A 19,649-nucleotide genomic window follows, 5' to 3' on the forward strand; every position below is an offset into this window, starting at 1 on the left:
AAAACACACGAGAACTGTCACGACTCATTTCCAAACCGAGAGACGGCAGGAAACGAGGGAAAGAGAGAGAGAGAGGTCACAAGGGTCAAACACATCGGTAAATAAACACATTTTATAAAACACTCCAACCAGCAGACGAGCATAAATCAAGATCTGAGTGACGGGAAGAGCCTTGTTTTGCTGCCACTTGTCTCGGTTCTTGTTTGGGTAGACCACATTTCCTCATCCTTACGTATTTTCATGCCTTGAAAATGCTTGAAAAATGTGTTTATGCACGTCGGGTTCAGGTGGAATATCTCTGATCGGCTCCAAAAGACGTCTATACCCTCAAGATGAAAACAGGAAGGCAATTTTCCTCAAGAAACTACATTTAGACCTTTTTTTCTTTTTTTTCTTGAGTCCTCGCCGTCAAAACAGTGCACCACCACCACGCTACTTAATCTACTTAATCTGGCTGTGTAGCTGTACCTTGTCCAGAGTCAGCATGTAGAAGTTGCAGATGTCGGTCTCCTGGGCGTGTCTGATCCTGGACCTGCACTCCTCCTCGTCAATCACCTCCCCGACATACTCGCTCACAAACTGGCCCTGACACAAACACATTCAACATCATTTGGACCGATTCAATCCCTCTAAACAGCGACCACGCGTCCTGGCGGCGGCTCCAGTAGGAGTGATGACAGAGGTAGTCACCTTCTTGATGTCGTGGACACAGCGCAGCCCCCAGCCTCGAGACAGCGTCCTGAAGATCTCCACCTGGCTGTACTGACGCTTGCTGAACGCCTGGTTCAGGCAGCGCTCGCCGGCCGGGCAAACCTGCGAAACATTTCAGCCTCTTTCAGCTCAAACTTTTGTTTTTCTAATGGAGCTATAGCGTGAGTTTCCTCTCCTTGTTTATCTGTCATTCTTATCTCGTCTTTTTCAGAGGACAGCTGTAAAACGCCGACAGACACAAGCAGACTGAACATAGAGGAGCTGCTAAAGAGACAGATGTTCTCCTTGGGAGTTGGTGGAGAGCTAAAGTTTGCCGTAAAAGTTGTGTTACAAGCCGCTCCTACCTTCGGTCCGTGTCCCCGCTGTAGCAAGCTAGCACCCCGTTGCTGCTGCTGCTAGCGCTCCGCTGTCGGGCGTCGAGCCAGGGCTGGTCTTGCTACTTTCGGTGGTTGTAGCAGAGAGCTAGCAGCAGCGCTAGTTGGCTACAGCGGGGAGCTAGCGGGGGGCACCCACCGAAGGTAGTAGCGGCTTGTAATCTGACTTTTACAGTCGTGAATATTTGATTATAATTAATCTGATGGACACAAACATGAAGACTCCTAATGAATCATCATGTCGGTCTGTGACCGATGAACGTGAAAATAAGCGTGTTTTCGTTGACTGTATCTCTATGGTCCTGAGACAATTTGTGATATATATTAATGTTTTATAAGGTTCGGAGTTGCCCCTTGGAATATCTCCAGAAAATATAAACTACCACAAGGTCTTAATATTAATGACACACATTATATTTATGTTCTCTTGGCTTGGGTAAGCCTTCTTTTGCTTCTCTTCCCAGGGTCAAGAATGAACGCTGATGCTGTGTATGTACGCTTGTATGTGGATATGTATGCGTGGATGTGTATATGTATGCAAGTATGGGTATACTTTATTTGTTTTTATTTGTTTGAAGAGGTATGAATTTGAAAAAGAGGGAAATTGACATTGTTTTTTATGAAGATAATAAATATTTCTCCTATTTGCATTTCTTTTTGTTGAGTTTCAATGAGTAAAACTTGAAAACAAAGATTTGAAAAGAAAGTTAAGGATTTGATGCAGATTATAAATTAGCATTTTCTACACAGACATATTTGTGCACATCATGTTTTCCAAAAAGCCAATGAGAAAATAGACCAACAGCCTTCTCCATGCAGTTCCTACATTAAGCTTTAAGTTGGCGGTAACTCAGCACCTCGACACGAAGCATAACTAGCTCTTCATCATAATCCATGAATACCTCTATAATCTATAAGGTATGCCGGAGGCGTCTCTGTACCTGCGGGTGACATTCGTACAGCAGCATGCGGTTGATGCACTCAGAGTCCATCCCACACGGACTCTCGTCTGTCGCCTTGCAGTTACAACGGGGGATCTCCGAGAGGTCGGCCGTGAAGATCTGCACCTTCCCTATTGGTCGATTCACCTGAACGAGTCAAAAAGGAGGAAGGAGGCGTTCAATCTCTGACAGAGATTATCTTCAAATCTATCAGAGCGCGTATATGAAGTCATCTTTTGTCAGAATAATAAATAATGAATAAATAATCATACAGTAAAAAACATTTAAAGGATTTTAGTCCCAATTTCTGTTGTTCTTTTGTTTTGTGTCCTGCTAGAATGAAATGCTCGACAGGTGTAGAGACAATGAACTGAAGTGTTTTGAGGTTCAATGAATAATTCCAATTTCCATTTTTTATTGTTTGGTGTAATGTGAAAGAACTTCATTACTTCCACCCCATGTTTCCACATTAAAATCCCATCAGCCTTCCCTTCATTATTGGAAAGCTTTTAATGTTAAAAAACATCAGCTAGAAGAGTTGCGTTATATAAAAAGATAGATTAACATCAATCAAAAAAAAAAAGGAATCGAAAAGTAAATGAGACCACCACTTAAATATTTCTGTTCAACCAAACAGAGCCGCTGTTTAAAGGAATAAGTGCTGTGGAATAATGTCCATTACACTGAATTTACTTTTCACTCTTTTTTGGCGTGGCTAATATTTAAAGTAGCCATTATATAAATGCCATATTTTATAACACTTTGACCGTAGTTTCCGTAAAACTGGCTAATTACCTTGATTCCAATGGTTTGTGGAAATGGTATTTAATGGTAGTTTCTTTGCTTCTCTTTTGTAAAAACCTGGAGGATGAAGCGTGTTTGGTGTAAAGTGTAAACAGAGATGCAAAGTAAGACCCCGGGTCTCCCTGACCTTAATGTGTTTGAACGGAGGAGGCTTCCTGTCGTTCTTCTTGTCCTCCTGAAGCTGCCGGAGCTCCTTCTCCGCCTGCAGCTCTCGGAATCGAACAGCCGCCTCCTCCAAAGCTGAGGAGGGAGAACGACGGTCAGAAAACTCGAGTCATCGTCGCAGTTACAAACAGAAGACACGGCCGACAACGCGGGATACCTTTCTTGTAGGTGGCATCAACACCTTTCCCCATCTTCTCTTTGCTGATGGCGTCCACGTCCATATAAGGGAAGACCCTGGCCTGGTACGTCCACAGGTAATCGTTGGAGCCGAAGAAGTGAACGGGAAACTCCCCGACATCGTGCTTCATCCGCTGGATGTTCTCCGGGATCGTTTTGGGATGGCTGACCTCCGCCGGCCACCACCTTCATGGAGCAGGAGAAGAAAAAAACATAAGAGTCTAAACGCATGCTTGCAGCTCTGTGAGGCTGATGGGAATTTTTATCAATTCTGCATGTCGCTAACAAAGTATTGGACACAACTAAATATTGACCTGATGATGGCGCCAAATGAAAAATCAGAGGAGTAATAACAGTTCAAACTGAAGGGACCATGAATGGACCAGACTTCATGCAAATTTATTTAATTGACACATTTCCCTCAAAAGTACTTGTCATCCACAGGCCAAAACATCCCGAAAAACAAGAATTTTGTAATAAAAGAAAAGAAAATAATAACTGACCTGTACCGGCCGACCTTCACCCAGAGGATGTCCTTGAAGCGAGGTTTCTTCCCAGCCTTGCAGTCGTTGCAGAACCAGCTGCCTTTCGGCATCTCCATTTTCAGACACTCCCGGTGGAACGCAGCCGGACACGACTCACAGCACAGCAGACTGCCCCCTAGAGGACGAACGGGGGAACGCATCAACACGTGCAGGTTAGCTAGACCTACGATAAGGTTACCGCGGTTTTCCTGAAATACGCTGCGCTTAGCATGTTAGCTTATTGTTCCGTCTACGCTCTGACAAACGCTGTCCGCGACTCGCTGGTCAATAAAGAGAAACATTTAGCAGCTAAAGAGACGATACTACTCCTCTAACACTCGTGGTGTGCGAGAAAGAATATATTGAACTTTTGGGAAGTTGTTTTCACTTTTGTACGGATAGTTAATGAGTTGAAAAGATTGATACCACTCTTGTGAATATACTGTAAATAAGAACAGCTACGCTCAAAGACTGGAAACAGGGTTAACAGCCAGCGTCGCTGCGTTTGATGAAAACTTCATCTACAAACCAGCTCCTTAAATCTACGCTAATTAAAAGTGTTAAACTGTCAAGTTGCTGTTTCACAAGGGGGGTTACGTGCAAGCGGGTTCCCCAAAATGTCAAACGTTCCCATTAATCTACCGGCTTTGGGGCAGATTCAAGCCGAGGCCGCGTGCTCCTTAACCCGTACCTTCGGTGCAGACGAAGCACCAGCTGACGTTGACGTGCTCGTGGTTCTTGACGCCGCGGCGGGGCGCGAAGTGGTTGGGACAGATGACGCTGTTGTTGGAGAGGACGACGCACCCGGCCGCCATGCAGAGGTCCGTAGCGTGATAGGCCACCGGGCAGCGCACGCACCGAACCAGGCGACCTGCGGACCAACAAACAGTACAGTCAGAGCGCCGGAGGGGGAACCCGAGCGACAGGAAAATCGTCCGGAGCGACCTCCGCTCGACCTTTAGAGATGGACGGGCTGTTGGGGTTGGCGATGAAGCAGGTGAGGCAGACGTGGATGGAGCAGCGGAAGCCTCGGTTCACAGGTGCGGTCGGGGCGAAGTTGGCGATGCACTCGCCGTGGTAGAACTTCCCGCACACGGGAATCATACAGCGGCGCACGTCCTCGCTGCGCTTTTTACAGACAAAGCAGGTGTGGACGCCTAGAAGAGAGAAGATTACAAATGGTCACCTTCATTTAAAATATATTAAGAGATCCATTGCAACACAAATACACCCCAAACTCCACCTCTAAATCTCCATAAATAAAATTTAGAATACAAACAATAACCGTAACGTTTTAAAGCAAACAAACATAAATATGATATAAATGTTCAGCGTGGAAGTTTATTGCCACTATTTATTGTTAATTTGAGGAACAGACTCGTTGTTTTTTTAGGAACAGGTCTGACGTCCTTTTGACGTTTTTGTCTATATTTTTCTTTAATATTTTCACTCTGTGGCATGAGCAGAAACTCAAATGTTTCTAGTTTGTTAGTTGTCAATCCTAGAATTCAGAAGCTGAAAAAACAGTGAAACTAAATGTCACAAATGAACAAAATCTAAGAAATCTGATTTTGTTCTTCACGTTTTCTATTATTAGGTTTGTATTTGTGAGGTTTCAGTCCTCAGAAGTTCATCAGGTTACATTCATTGCTGCTCTGGCTGCTTTATCCCGGGCTATTTTTACATATAGTATAATTTATACATCTAGTATAGTAGTAGTAGTAGTAATAAACAAGTATAGGTGTTTCTTTTATTGTTCTTTCACAATTAGTAACAGAGACCTTTGACACGTGGTACCTATATATTTTAATGTCATTTAGAGAATGCCCGTCAACGCGGTCGTACCCGATTTGCACTCCGGACAGATGAACTTCCCTTTCGGGGCCTCGGCCAGAGAGATGCAGTGCAGGTGGAAGGCTCCACAGCACTGACCCTCGCACAGCAGCAGCTCCCCCGTCTTCTCACACACCTGGGGTGGGAAACACACAAACTACTTTAAAATACCCGATATAATGAGTTATTACAAGAAGCTGTGAAGGTTGGGTTTTCCATTTTTGATGTATTGTGATATTAAGAAAAGTGGAGGATGTATTTTAGCGTGTTTTACAGGCCTGTTGGCGCTTATCCTCCTTCATACTGTTTAATGAGTAGTATCTATTCATGTTGAATATCTTTCTCACAGCCAGATGTCTACTTCAGTTACTATTGGATCTCTCCGGGCTTCACTACAATCTCTCTTTTGGCACTGACTGAAAAGAATATCTCACCTGACATATGTTCTCCTTCATGGAGGCAGGACCTCCTCTGTCCCCTATGATCTTCCTGGAGGGTAAATGTGGATCGTCACACAGCGACAAGTAGTCCTTCATGGAGGAGAAGCTTTGATCCAAGCTGGACATGTCGCCCTAAGACGACAAAAATCATAAAATCAGAGCCCGTGATGAGATTGCATACTTTTTAAATGCATAACACGTATATGAGTTTGATTTATCGCTGCAAAAAACTATTAGTTTAAAATCTTTTCGCTGCTGTAAAGTTGCTCCCTTTCCCCCCCGCCGTCAAGAAATGATTTAATCTTGTCTTAAATCAAAACGGTATCTTTTAACTGTCAACAGGTCTTTCCTCCCACAGAACATGCTCTTTATCTTTGTTTGAATGCCATCTTCTGGTCATTTGTAGCTCTGTCAAACATTAGCTGAGTTCAAATTAAATCACAAAGTGGGAGGTGAAACACCACAAGGAAGACGGCCGACCTCCGACTCCGCTGTGTCCCTTTTGTCTTCTGCTTGAGGAGCATCAACGTCTTCCGATGGCGTCTCCACGTGGGCGGGTTCGGGCTCGGGCGGCGGCGGTGCTGGAGAGGAGGGCGCCGGAGAGCTGGGAGGGGGATCTGCATGCGCGCAGGTGGACGCCTCTGTGGGTGTCGGTGTGGAGCTGGAGGCCGTGGGCTGCTTACTCTTTGATATCAAAGAAGGCGGTCCAGAATCTGGGAAAAAGAAAGAAAATGTTAGAAACTGTTCATCACAACTGTATGAATCACAACACTGCAGGAAAATAATCCGATGAATAACTATATATTCCAAATTAGTGTTTTAATCATTTTCAATCATATTCTTCTCATGAAAATAAATTTAACTGTTTAATATTCTTAAAAGGGACACGTTTTTTTCCCCTTTCAAGTACTTTTTCACAAAAAAAAAAGAAAAGATATGAAATATTAAGCAAGATTATTATAAATTGAACAGTGTAATATACATATATGATTCACTGACCTGTTTGAGAATCAGGATGTAAATTGTTCTTCACAGTTTTCACCTGTGACAAGAGAAAAATTGACAAAAAGGTTTGAAAATCCCATATTCATAATTTTATGATAAATCAACTCTACTGTAGAGTCTTCCTCTTTTCTCGTCTTTCCTGATCTTGAATATGATGTCTGTCCAACATGCTAATCTCTAATTGCATGAAGTTTGCATGCGCCGGCATTGATTTTGTGGTCAATTGTTAATTTGTGAAATCCAGATAAAGCTGAAAACTCATTTCCCAAAAGCCGGTTTAGAAGAAAATTATCATGAAATCTAATAAACTTGAAAAGTGACTTTAATAAGTTTAATAGATAGAGAATTATTTATTTTAACCAAAGGGCAAAGTAGTTAACGTTATTAAAAAGTGCAACATTTACTCCTGAGACAGTGATGTCGAAGTATAAAGGAATATAATATAATAATAATGAAATAATATAATTCTACCACAGAATAATAAATGTGCACACAGCAGATTATATATATTTACCTTCTTCTTGGGGACCGTTGAGGCCTCTGCCTCGATACAATAGTCCAGGATCTTCTGAGTGGGTTTCCTCTTCCGCTTCTTCTCCAGCACGGGAACATCTCCTGTACATTAAATGTCACATAAAATCGCTGATTGTTATATTTTAACAGTGGTTCCCAGGCTTTACGTTGGTAACCCCTTTACAAAAATAATATTGGGGGCAGATGTCTATGAGATGTTAGCAGTAGCCCATCTAAACTTATTTCATGATCAGTGGCCAACTTCATTAATGCTCCTGTGGCTGAATGGGATCAAACTAAATTTCCAGAGCCAACTTACAAAATCTTGTTGAAAGCCTCCACAGACAGGTGCAGGCTGGTATATCAGCATATTACTAGCTGTGGTTTTGCAATAGCATGTTTAATAGTCACACATGGATGTAATGTTCGTGTGTCCACATTATTTTGGCCAGGAGACTTTTTACATGGCTGACAGAAAACGCTGCCCCCCCAAAAAATAGGTCTTGTTGTAACTTTGTGAAGTAGCAAAGAAAGAAACACAAAGAGATCCTCACCGGTGGCTTTGACGAGGCCTTCGGACAGCGAGAGGTCAGATTCAGGAGGAGGGGTTAGTGTGTCTACCGAAAGCACCGGTGCATCTGGGCGGGATGCGTTTTCAGTGCTGGGAATTTGTAGTTCAGAGGGCGTTGTTGCAGCAATTTCCTCAGGAGGCGGCGTCTGTATTTCTGGAAGCAAGTTCACGGATGGCTGGTCGTGTGCGCTGTTGTCCGATTCTGCGGGTTCGGGCATGGCCAAGATAGGCTGAGTGTCCTGAGAAACAAATGAAGAGATTTCACTCGGTCAATCGGTGGTACGAGTTTTGTGTGTCGCTGGAAACAAGCGGTATTGGCTACCTAATGCCATAGTATTACTTATATATATATAACACCATTTAACTATAAAATTACAACAGATCTTACTTTGTATGAGTTTTACCTTTCCAATCAACTGGAGAGGCTTTTTGGTTTTCTTCCTGGTGGAGAAAATCTGATCATACTCTTCAGTCCATTCGATCAGCCGCTTGCTTGGTTTTCTAATTCTTTTATGTGCTGAAAAAGATACACAAGAACAGACACTGGCTTTTTTAAATCCCTGTTCTTTATAGTGTTACTAGACAGCAGAGTGTATTATCACAAATATACCACGGCTACCGGCCACAAGTAAAGATAGCATAGTATTTGTAGTCAGAGGTTTTTTGAGTTAGCTTAACTGCTGGCACGTAGCAACCATACAAAGAACTGTTGCTATCTTATCTGTATACAACCACAGTATTAAGAGTTCAGGGGTGGTTTCCTGTCATGTACTTGGAGTAGCAATTCATTTGAGCTAAATACACCAAAAACTGTAAAAAAGTACTGCGCAAATAATGATATACAATGTTACATTGGTGAGCAGATGGAAGCATCATCTACCATTTATGAATTACATACAAAACCCATTACGTAGGCCTCCTATAGCGCCCAAACGTCAAATCTGTGGGCCAAACTACAATAACTAAAACTTTGAGATGTTTTTCGGAATGCATCCAGGATTTCGGTCACATTGTTCTTTCCTACTTTGGGAAAACTCTCTCAATTTGACTGTCCTTACCTTTTGGAGCCTTGTCACCTTCTCCAGCGTTGTGAATCAAGCTACTGTTATCAGTGTCGTCTGCAGCGAGGCCATTTGGTTGTTCCAGACACAGCGTAGCGTCACACTCCCTCTGCTCCAAAGGCATCATGTTCTGTAGATTCTCATTTACTTTGCCCCACTGATCCTCTTCCATCTTCTCCCCAACTAGTCCACCACCTACAGCTTGCCACTTCCAGGGACTGGTCTGAATGCCCAACAGGGACTGGACTCTTGATGAGCAATCCACTTCTGATGAAGAGTCCATTGCTGGCAGGGAATCTAGTCCTGGGAAACCCGGTCCAGATCTGGCAGGACGACAAGGCACTTTGCGAATGGCTTTTTTTTTCACCCCAGTGGTGCTGCCCTTTCTATTATAGGGCCTTTTGGACATCTGACTTGTGCTCTCCCTATTGTGTTTGATTTCAATTTGGTCTGGACTTAAATATAGATTTTTGTGTTCAATTTGTCGATCTTGGCCTGCGGGTGTCGCCTCCCCGGGCATCACCAAGGGTTCCTTCTTAACATGTGCACTTGGTGGCCCAATTTCCAGTTCTAAAGGGGTCCCATCTCGCTCTCTCGTGTCATGCAAGTCCTTCAACATCATGAGAAAAGTGCTGAACTTGTAGTTTGTGTCTGGTTTGAAAGAGATGGGTTTCCCACCGCCCTCATTTGTCAGGGACTGGAAGGATACCTCCTCCACGTTTTTAAAGGCATTCATAAAAGAAAATGGTGAGGAAGGGGAGGACGAGGGGTGTATGCCAGAGGAAATCTCTTCCTTCTTTGCCTTTACCCTCGAAGTAAGAGGTATAAAGTCCATTGGAGGAGTTGAGGATATTGACAGATCTTCATCTTCGCTCTTGACACCAACATCCGAGTCAGACAATGTTGAAGGTGGGGTACTACAGCTGGAAGAAATGTCCTGATCACACTCGCCATTGTTATTGACAGATTTAAGAGATTTCATTTTAGTGCAAAAGTCCAGTTTGGAGTTACGTACAGAATTACGTACAAGGTCCTCAGCTTTTCTGTCTGGATTTAAGAGTTTTATCTGCTCAGCCTTCTTTCGGGCGTTTTCACGCTTCTTCTGATCCGCCTCCTGCATTGCCTTCAGGGCTCTGGTCATCAAACGACTGCTGGCGGGGAGGTGGGCAGGCTGCTCTTGAAGTAGGACTTTATTGACTTCGTCAAGAACCTGCTTTGATTTGTGGATAACTTTCTTGGATTTAGCAGAACACACGCCTTTGGGCACAGGAGCTTTCCTACAGGCTAAATTGTCATGCATGTCAGAAGGTGTAGGAGTTGCATTACAAGTTGTACTAGTAGATGCCATTTTTTGCTCTGAACTGCCTACCTGCTCAGAGGACACGCTTGTTGCTTTGGATGCAGGAGTCTTCTTACATTCTGACTGTTCTGATTGGTTAGGGGATGAGTAAGTCACATTGCTTGGGCTTACATTTACAGGTCCTGGGCTAACTAACTCAGACACACTTGGCACATCTGAGGCAACTATAGTTTTACCATGACGTGATTCTGACGAGAGTTGAAGAATACCAGTCCCACCGCTTGCTTTTAACTTCTTAACTGAGACCTTTATGGGTTCTGAACTGACGACCTGATCTATGGAGACACTTGCCTTGCCATCAACCAAATCTGACGGTTTAGAGGTCATTTTAGTAACAGTAGTGTCTGGTGTTTTTTCATTCTTTGTACATCGAAGTTGGTCACTGGGACTAATGGTTACACTGGAGTTCAGGAACTTCTTACCCTTTATGTCCTTGCGTATTAATTTGACAAAAGGCAGCCTATACTTAGAAACCAGACTTGTTTGTTTGTCTAGACTTGCTAATGGATCAGTAGTGTGAACATTTAAAGTGGACCCTGCTTTCTTGTTACTTTCTTTTTCTTCTACTTTGTCAGAAATCCTATCAATTACAGGGACCTTTTTATCAGCTATCAAGTCTGAAGGTTGAGTTTGACTGACTCTCTTTACACTCAACCTACTTTGGTTTATGAAGCTTACTGGACTGGGCATAAAGTCCTTTTTCACATCTGAGCAACCGAATTGGTCCAACTTTGAGCCAGTATCAATGTCAACTGTATTACTCACTGTCTGTCTAACCTTTACATATCCACACTTGTCAGAGGGCACACCAGTCTCAACAGTAACACGTGACCTCTGCTTGTCTGACAATCCTGACTGGTCAGTGGTACTATCAACAACTGAGGTGCTTTTACACTTTAAATTTCCGTATTGTTCAGGTGACTGATTTGTTTCAGCAGGTACCAAAATCTTACGCTTGTCTGACAATCCTATCTGGTCAGTGGGACTGTCAGTTGAATCAAAATGCCAATCATCAACTGGGATGTTTTTACACTTTAAATGTCCGTACTGTTCAGGTGACTGATTGGCTTCAGCAAGTCCTGAAATCTTATGCTTGTCGGACAATCCTATCTGGTCAGTGGGATTGTCAGTTGAACCAAAAGGCCAATCAACAACTGGGATGTTTTTACACTTTAAATGTCCGTACTGTTCAGGTGACTGATTGGCTTCAGCAGGTACTGAAATTTTATGCTTGTCTGACAATCCTATCTGGTCAGTGGGATTGCCAGTTGAACCAAAAGGCCTATCAAGAATTGGGGTGTTTTTACACTTTAAATGTCCGTACTGTTCAGGTGACTGATTTGTTTCAGCAGGTACCGGAGTCTTATGCTTGCCTGACAATCTTGACTTGTCAGTGGGACTGACAATTGAACCAAAAGGCCTATCAACAACAACTGGGGTGTTTTTACACTTTAAATTTCCGTACTGTTCAAGTGACTGATTTGTTTCGGCAGGTACCGGAGTCTTATGCTTGTCTGACAATCCTGACTTGTCAGTGGGACTGACAATTGAACCAAAAGGCCTATCAACAACTGAGGTGTTTTTACACTTTAAATGTCCGTACTGTTCAGGTGACTGATTTGTTTCTGCAGGTACTGGAGTCTTATGCTTATCTGACAACCCTGACTGGTCAGCGGGCCCACCACTGTAGGAGGACACACTAGGAATTTGAAACCTTTTACTTACAATAGAAGAGTTCTTTTTCTTACAGGGCACCTTACTAAACAGAGTGCGGTCTGGCACTGGACTAGATGTTTTAGGTCGTCTGTCTTTGCCGGATTTACTGAACCAAAGACCAGTCTGAATCTCTGGCTGCTTTTTCACCTCTTTGACAACTGGGACAGATGGCTGAGTTGAAGCTAGCTTTGCCTGGCGTTCAAGTGCTTTGGGACACAAAATCTTGGGGACTGAGTCAAGGTCAGAATATGGGCATTCTCCATTGTCTTGATCTGATTGGTCAGGGCTATTATGCAATGTCTTTTTAGAGTTTTTACTACTTGTGTCCTTCAATGATTTACTTGGTTTCTTCTTGCTAGAAGATTTCCTTAAAGTGCTTGTCTTTGCTGGAGTTGTACTTGGGGATGAAATGGATCCATTGGAAATGTGCAATGTCTTAGGAAGGGTGGGTGAAGTGGAGGGAGGAAGGCCGGGATGGGCCTTGTTCTCTCTCTTCGGTGTAGAACTGTCATGGAAGGCATCGTCTATAGACGAAGAAATGAAGGAAGCTATTTTGGGTCTCTCTTGGAGAACAGATTCAGCTTCTGCCACACTTGATTTCCAAGAGTCCTGAAAACGCTTTGCAATCTGTAGAAAGATAATAGGTGAACACTACTCAGTTTTTGCACACATAATTTACTAGTTTACAGAAGCATTTCTTAATTGTAACAAAAGTAATTTCTATAGTCTGCAACCTTTCTTTTATTGTCTAAGACGATGATCATCCAGCAATGATGATTGAGACCAAATTTTTATTAGGGCATGCAAGCAATGACTCATTATTCTTAAAATAGTAATTACAGTGAATTTGTAGTTCTGCTCCCTTTGCTTCCCCCTCCGGCGAAGTAGGGGGAGCTGTTCAAATTCAAAGCCTCCTTGGAAACTTTGAGTTGCTTTGTCCTCCAACCAGGTGAACTCCACGGGCTCCCCAAAGGTCCTGACATGGTAGAGCCGACAGGGACGGTCACTCGGCTCTAAGACAACAAACATCCGTCTCAATGTCTTGATATGATATTTAAAACTACAAAATCCTGCACAGGATATATGTACGTCAGCTTAGCAAAGGGAGCTTTAAAATACAAGAGAACCGAGACTCTCTATATAACTACAATCAAATGTGCATGCAGGTATGAGAATACATTTTTTGTATGTACTATATCTATACATGATTTAATAGACAGTGGGACAAAAATAAACCACAATACCAGCAGTTTGTGTTATTTAACTAAATACTAAACTGGGAAAATCCAGCAAACAACAAGTGTTTGTGCCTAGAATTACTACTTAAGGACTCCACATTTGCGAAGGAATTATTTTATAGCATGATAGCATAATACAGTCAGTGTGCATGTCAGGGGATGCGAGTGCTTAAAATAACTGTTTTTATAAAAAGGGAACAATCTAATTATTTGCTTTTTTTGAATTATTAATCATCTGACATGCTCTGCTAGAACCAGCTGAGGATATCAATTTACCAAAACCATCAATAGAGCAAGTCAAACGATTGAAGATAATTGTTGCGCAATGTAGGCCATTATTTGAAGTCAGTTATGTCTTTGGCCCACCTTTTACTTTGTGATAGATTCCCTGTGTCGGGTCAACGGTCACCTCACACGGCCACCATGGTCTTCGGTTGAACTTTGCCCAAATAACTTCACCCTCTAGAAACTTCAAAGGCGGTAAAGACCTTTTCTTGAGGCTGTTCTGCTGTCGACAACGTGACAATGAAGAAAGAAAACTGCAATCAGACAAATGAAAATGAGATGGGTTTTGGGTTCTCACCAGATCACAGCTCCAGATGTGTTGATCGCTTCTCATTTTTAGGAAGTACATCGCGACCCCGTTATGTGCATTTACTCTACTTTCAAAGACATCAACATAGAAATGTTGCATAATCCAGGTGAGGCTTGACCGATGGCAATCCTGCATCTCGAGCTGTGTCAAACACCTGCTGATCCTCCAAGACTGTGTATCTAAATAAGATATAGATCTATGAACAGTAACCAAAGAAGTAACTGTATTAGTTACAGGCTATGAGAAACTAATGCACATTTTGAAGCTCAGTGTTCAATATAGGAGATTATGAGGAATTTATTTACTGAAATGACTGAAAACTATTTCTTTGGTCCTCGACCAAAGAAATTCTACAATCAACATTTCTGTAAAACTGGGTTCCTCCACAAAGAATCACTTCAGCCTCGGACCAACAATAGTCTCTATAGGCTTTATCCAAGGTCTAATTTTAGCCTTGGTTTGTATCAAAACAGGTTGGAAACCCTCGTAAAAGAATATCACAGCCTGGTAGCACTTGATGCTACTACAGCATTTGTGGTAATAGGAGTGACTGCTCACAGCAGCAGGTTGAGAGGACATGTCGAGGTACATGAGCAGGCCTGAGTTACGACCGGCATGTAGCATCAATGGCCACAGGGCTGATACTGGCTGCTGCTAGGATTGCATTTTAAAAAGGAAAAGTCCAGGAAAAGTTAATCCCGCTCTCATGTCTGTCCGAAGCGACAGCCAGGATTTGATCATAGCTTGTTATTAAAACAGGAAGCAGGGGAACCGGCTTGCCTAGAGCTGTTCATTACATGTATGAATGAATATTCATCACATAATCTACATAACAAATGCTTGTGCTGCTGAGCTACTAACTAGCTACTAACCTCATAATCAGTGACTGTAAGTGTTGCTTTAGTTTTTCCCTCCAGAGGCTCAATAAAGTCTTATTCATATGTAAAATCATGATACATCACAAAGCTAGTTAGCCACGTAACAACAGCCAGATAGTCAATGTTGAGTTTCTGAAATATTTGGCCCAGTTGCAGCGTATACACAGAAATAACAGCGTTCCTAAATGTATTCCTGAGGAAAACACTGCAATGGGGAGTTTCTGACCAAACAATAAAAGCAAAAAATAGTTTGGCTCCAGGTCCTTTGAGACTATTTTTTAAGAAATTGGGAAATACACTGATTCTATTTGTTTCTGATAGCTATATAAAAAGACCAATACTCCTCTCATATCTGTGCAAAGTTAGCAGTTGGTTAGCTTAGCTTTGCACAAAGTCTGAAAACAGGAAAGAAAAAAAAACAGCTAGTCTTGCTCTGTCCAGAGTCAAAACAATCCACCTAAGATCACTTTTAAAGCTGAGTAATTAACATATTACATCCATTTGTTAAAAAACTATTTTTAACTTTAAGCTGTGAAGAGAAAATATTGTATCTTCCCTGCAGAAAAGGCTTTTGAATCATTGACCAATCATTGCAAATTCTGGAGTCATACTGAATCCAACAATGTATGCTCATCATGTCATGAGTTGACAGAGGACTCAGAGTGTGTTTTTTGCAATCACAGGCTATGGGTTTTTAAGTACCTTAATTGCCTCCATTAGCAGCCTGCAGGCCTTGTAGATGAACAGGCCAAATCAGCATCCGATCCACAAGAACTTACTTCCTGTTGGCATTCACCTGTCCCTTTCACCTTACACAGCAGGCCAGCCTCACGTCTTTCCCCTCCACGACACCCTCTTCAGCTCTCTTGACAAAACCTCTGGAGAAGCTTAACTTTCTCCTTTAGCTCTTTGTAAATAGAAGACGAACATGTTTCTCAACGACCCAGCTAGGTCGTGGAGCCGTGTATCAATCCATTACAACAGGTGAACGATAGTGCAGGTGTTCAGTGTGTCATGCACAAGGTTTGTGTGTAAACACGTAATGTAATCAGCACTAAATACATATGTTCTAGGAAGGGGAAACTCCTTTGACTGAGGGCCATTGTGAAATTATACAATGTTGTGTCAAAACCAGAAAGAAAGGTGTTTGTTACCTAATACCTAATAGAGGTATTGCTTTTGTTTACTTGAAGTAATGAGGATAAAACTTGCCAATGAATGCATTGAGGGACAATCCCCGTCCAGCAGGAGCAGCTCGGTGTCGCTCTCCCACTCGTCATCCGAGCCGTCCCAGTATCTCCTGCGCTGCCCCGAGGACTGGGACCGGGTGACCACCTTGGCCGACGAGACGGTAACATCCTTAGTCTCCGGGGTCAAGTGTCCAGGTGTGGACTGGAGGACATTCCCCTCATCCTCTTGTTTGTCCTGCAAGCTTTCCCCCAGAGGCGACACAGTCCCCTGCTCTTCATCATTGTCGTCGTCATCCTCAAACAAAGAGGATTCAAAGTGCAGGAAGCCGTTAGCGAAGGGGCTGTTGCTATCGAGGGAGAAGGCCGGGCTGGGCGGCCCCGAGAAGCAACCTTCCGTCTTTTTCTCAGACGCGACGGGATCGCCGCGATTGGCTGCCGGCGCGTCTCTACTTCTAGTTTGGGCCACGGGTTGTTTTTGTCCACCAGCAGAGCCACCAAAGCTCTCCCCTCTGCTTGTGTTCTGGGTGCCCGAATAATCACCGCTCGTGCAATCAGCCCAGGAGTCCCTCTCCATCCCCTTCCCCCTCTCCTTCTTATTGACCCCCCACTCCCAGCTCCTCTCTGGCTCCCTCACCGGCAGGACCAGGTCCGGCTGGCTCACCATGGTGGTGAGATGTTGCAGCCTCCTGAGAGGACTGTAGGTGGAGGAAGAAGAGGAGGAGGAAGAGGAGTGGTCTCTTTGTGTAAACCCATAGACGGAAGCATGCTTGAGGGAGGAGGCGGCGGCTGCAGACATGGTCAGCCCGATCCTGTGGTCATGGTGTCTGGCGGCGCAGGAGTGAGCCGAGAGGTCACGGCCGGGGGTCAAAGGGCAGCTGGACTGATGAGTCTCCCTGCCAGGGCCTGGGTAAGGCCCACTCATGCTGGCATGGTTCCTCCCTGAAACATATACAGAAATATATCAGTGGAGCCCAAAATCATAAACAAACATTCTGCACATTTTGACTTGCACCAAGGCACGTTGTAGTACACCTGTAGAACCCGGCTCTAATTTAGTTTCATTTTAAGATATGTCCAATAATAATCCTATTCCAAATTACATTTTATTCATGTTTTGTTTTTTTTGCACAGCATGTTTCTACAATCTGTCATAACATCACTGCAGCTTGTCTAAAGTTATCCCAGGCAGCTGGTGGCAGATAATATATCCATACAAAAAAAAGAAAGAAGTGGCACAGCTCAGCCATCAAATACGTGAAATACAACACAAACCTGCCTTCACATGGTGTCAAAATAAAACGTAAACAGACTCACTGACGACGAGCAGATCGACCTATGGTGACATTTTTTTTGTTTGGAAGAGATTCTGCGCAAACATCGCAACCGCCGCGATGAAGCCTTTGAGGAAAATGCTCGCGATATGATGAGAATTACATCAAGTAGGAGAAGGTCAGCAGCCTGTAAACTCCCGCTCGTGCATGCACTACACACGACACACAATAAAGGAAATGAATTACAGCGCGTCATGTCAAAATCAACCGTCATACACGCCGGCGCTGCAACCAGCAACTGGAAATAAAATGGACCCGTTCGTGCGCGCGCGTCTGCGTGCGTGTGTTCATAGATGTGTGCCACTGAATGTGTGTGTCTGCCTGTCTGTCTGTCTGGCTCTGTGTGTGTGTGTGTATATGTGCGCGCGCGTGTGTGTGTGTGTGTGTCGCTTGCATGCTTGCACAAGACACAAAACGCCACACAACACGAGACGACACAAAACAAGTTCACCGACACACACTGACACACACACAAACACACGCGGAGGGACACACACTTGCACACGCTTGCCTCCCCGACAGATGCAAGCTATGTGTGCATCAAACAAAAATCACGGAGAAAACGCCGAATGACACGGGATCTGTCGCGAGAATCTTACCATTCCGGTGTCGGCCACCGCAAACGTGACCCTCGACCCGCTCATTTTGGCGTCTAAATGTGCCAATTTCCGATTTTTTGAAAGCGGATGAGGAGAGTCCCAGCGGCAACACTACTAGGCCCGGATCCTGTGAAACGTACTCGCTGACTGCCCCCTCCACCTCCCTCCTCCTCCTCTTCCTCCCTCCTCCTCCTCCTCCTCTCTACATGCGCTAAAGCCTGGTCCAGCGGCCCCTGGAATCGAGATCCAGGCGTGTTGTGCTCCTCCAGCGACACCCCTCCACACACACAAACACACCCTCCACCCTCTGCTTTGTGACTACAACTTTCTAATTCGCCCCGTGTGGATTTCTGGCCGTTTCCTGCCTGCAGACTCTGCCTTGCCCCCTGAAAGTCTCTCTCTCTGCTGTGCGCACTGCCAGGCGTCACCGCCGCCTCCCTCCCCAGCCGGTCCACACATCGTGGAAGGGGGTCGTAAATCTCTCTTCCAAGGAAACAAAAAAAAAAAACTAAACACATATAAGTTGACAGACACCAGAAAAATAAAATGGATAAACCCCATAAAACACCTCCAAAAATCTAGCCCCGCCCCCTGTCCTTAATTACAAGCCTCAATTATTATACTGTACCGAGCTGCCGTCACCATTGACATGTCACATGCCAAACTTGTGCCAACACGCTGGCCCCTTCACCCACCACCCCCACCCCCCGACTCGCACTTGGGCCAGCAGACACAAAAATATTAATAAAGAGAAGTAATTTAAAAAAAATGTCCACCACTAACACGTCTGAGAAGCAGTGGAATGGTGCAGCAGGGTACCCGTAGAAACAGATGGGTTTCCTTTTTTTCTGAGACGAGTTGCTGTGTAGTCTCTGGGCTGCACACCCGGTCCCTTCAAAATGGAGTCCTCCAGCCTTAGAGGAGGAGAAAAAAAAAAACAAAAAAAAAAAGAAGCAGGCCACAAAGTGTTAATATATGCTCGATATAAAGTTCACCCAGCCACGGAGGACCTGAGCCTGAAAGCGCACCTCTTCTGAGCCTTGGCCGTGTTCCTGGTGGCCGGTCAGAGTCTTGAATCGGCCATGACACGGCAGGAACATTTCCCCTACACGTTATGCCTCCCAAAGTCACTGTCTTGTGAGCGTTTGTGCCACGACAAGGGGGGGTGGGGGGGGGACTGAGGCACAGTTATCCACCATGTATGTGTATGTGTGTCAAACGCACGTCTCACTGCTCAAAAATTCAACGTTTAATGGCACTTTAATCGTCGACTGTGCGGGTGGGAAGAAGGGGGACTGTCACGGTTTCTGTTGTTTTTTTGTTGTTTTTTTTTGGTCCAGAAACGAACGGGTGAAAGCTGGAAAAACAACTGCAGCTTCTCTCGGCCGGTGAGCTGAGCTGTGAGATTTCTGCTTTTTTAGTGAGGGGGTGGTTGGAGAAAAGGTGAAAAAGACCCTCTCCACACCCACCCCCCCCCCCCCCTCTTGTCCTCGGGAGGCGATTTGGGGAACGGCGGTTATGATCGACACGGCCACCACCACACAGAAAACCCTCTTCCTCCTCCTCCACCTCCTCCTCCTCTGCAGATTCAAAATAAAGCTCGGCCGTGTAACTGTTGAAAAA

General features: G+C 44.3%; 1 protein-coding gene across 5 annotated transcripts in view; it reads right to left on the reverse strand.

Moving 5' to 3' along the window:
• Nucleotides 1–19,183, reverse strand: part of nsd1b (nuclear receptor binding SET domain protein 1b) — a 24,784-nt gene extending 5,601 nt beyond the window's left edge. The window contains exons 1-21 of one of the 5 annotated variants that reach the window (XM_068601135.1): nucleotides 19,055–19,183; nucleotides 18,846–18,940; nucleotides 16,119–17,035; nucleotides 13,800–13,938; nucleotides 13,036–13,208; nucleotides 9,117–12,822; nucleotides 8,463–8,575; nucleotides 8,042–8,297; nucleotides 7,489–7,589; nucleotides 6,969–7,011; nucleotides 6,450–6,682; nucleotides 5,964–6,101; nucleotides 5,542–5,665; nucleotides 4,653–4,853; nucleotides 4,388–4,567; nucleotides 3,676–3,832; nucleotides 3,153–3,358; nucleotides 2,958–3,070; nucleotides 2,027–2,173; nucleotides 691–813; nucleotides 469–585 (exon numbers count right to left, since the gene is read on the reverse strand). In XM_068601135.1, coding sequence (XP_068457236.1) covers nucleotides 469–585; nucleotides 691–813; nucleotides 2,027–2,173; nucleotides 2,958–3,070; nucleotides 3,153–3,358; nucleotides 3,676–3,832; nucleotides 4,388–4,567; nucleotides 4,653–4,853; nucleotides 5,542–5,665; nucleotides 5,964–6,101; nucleotides 6,450–6,682; nucleotides 6,969–7,011; nucleotides 7,489–7,589; nucleotides 8,042–8,297; nucleotides 8,463–8,575; nucleotides 9,117–12,822; nucleotides 13,036–13,208; nucleotides 13,800–13,938; nucleotides 16,119–17,018 — 7,170 coding nt within the window. In that variant the 5' untranslated portion in view covers nucleotides 17,019–17,035; nucleotides 18,846–18,940; nucleotides 19,055–19,183. Of the gene's footprint in view, nucleotides 1–468; nucleotides 586–690; nucleotides 814–2,026; nucleotides 2,174–2,957; nucleotides 3,071–3,152; nucleotides 3,359–3,675; nucleotides 3,833–4,387; nucleotides 4,568–4,652; nucleotides 4,854–5,541; nucleotides 5,666–5,963; nucleotides 6,102–6,449; nucleotides 6,683–6,968; nucleotides 7,012–7,488; nucleotides 7,590–8,041; nucleotides 8,298–8,462; nucleotides 8,576–9,116; nucleotides 12,823–13,035; nucleotides 13,209–13,799; nucleotides 13,939–16,118; nucleotides 17,036–17,410; nucleotides 17,557–18,026; nucleotides 18,167–18,809; nucleotides 18,954–19,054 lie in introns of those variants that run through there. The other 4 variants (XM_068601136.1, XM_068601137.1, XM_068601134.1 and 1 more) reach the window with 4 other exon arrangements.
• Nucleotides 19,184–19,649: the final 466 nt, after the last annotated feature.

The sequence above is a fragment of the Clinocottus analis genome, unplaced genomic scaffold (assembly GCF_023055335.1).
Source record: "Clinocottus analis isolate CAN_PGR_092001 unplaced genomic scaffold, fCliAna1.0.p SCAF_5, whole genome shotgun sequence".
NCBI lineage: Eukaryota > Metazoa > Chordata > Actinopteri > Perciformes > Cottidae > Clinocottus > Clinocottus analis.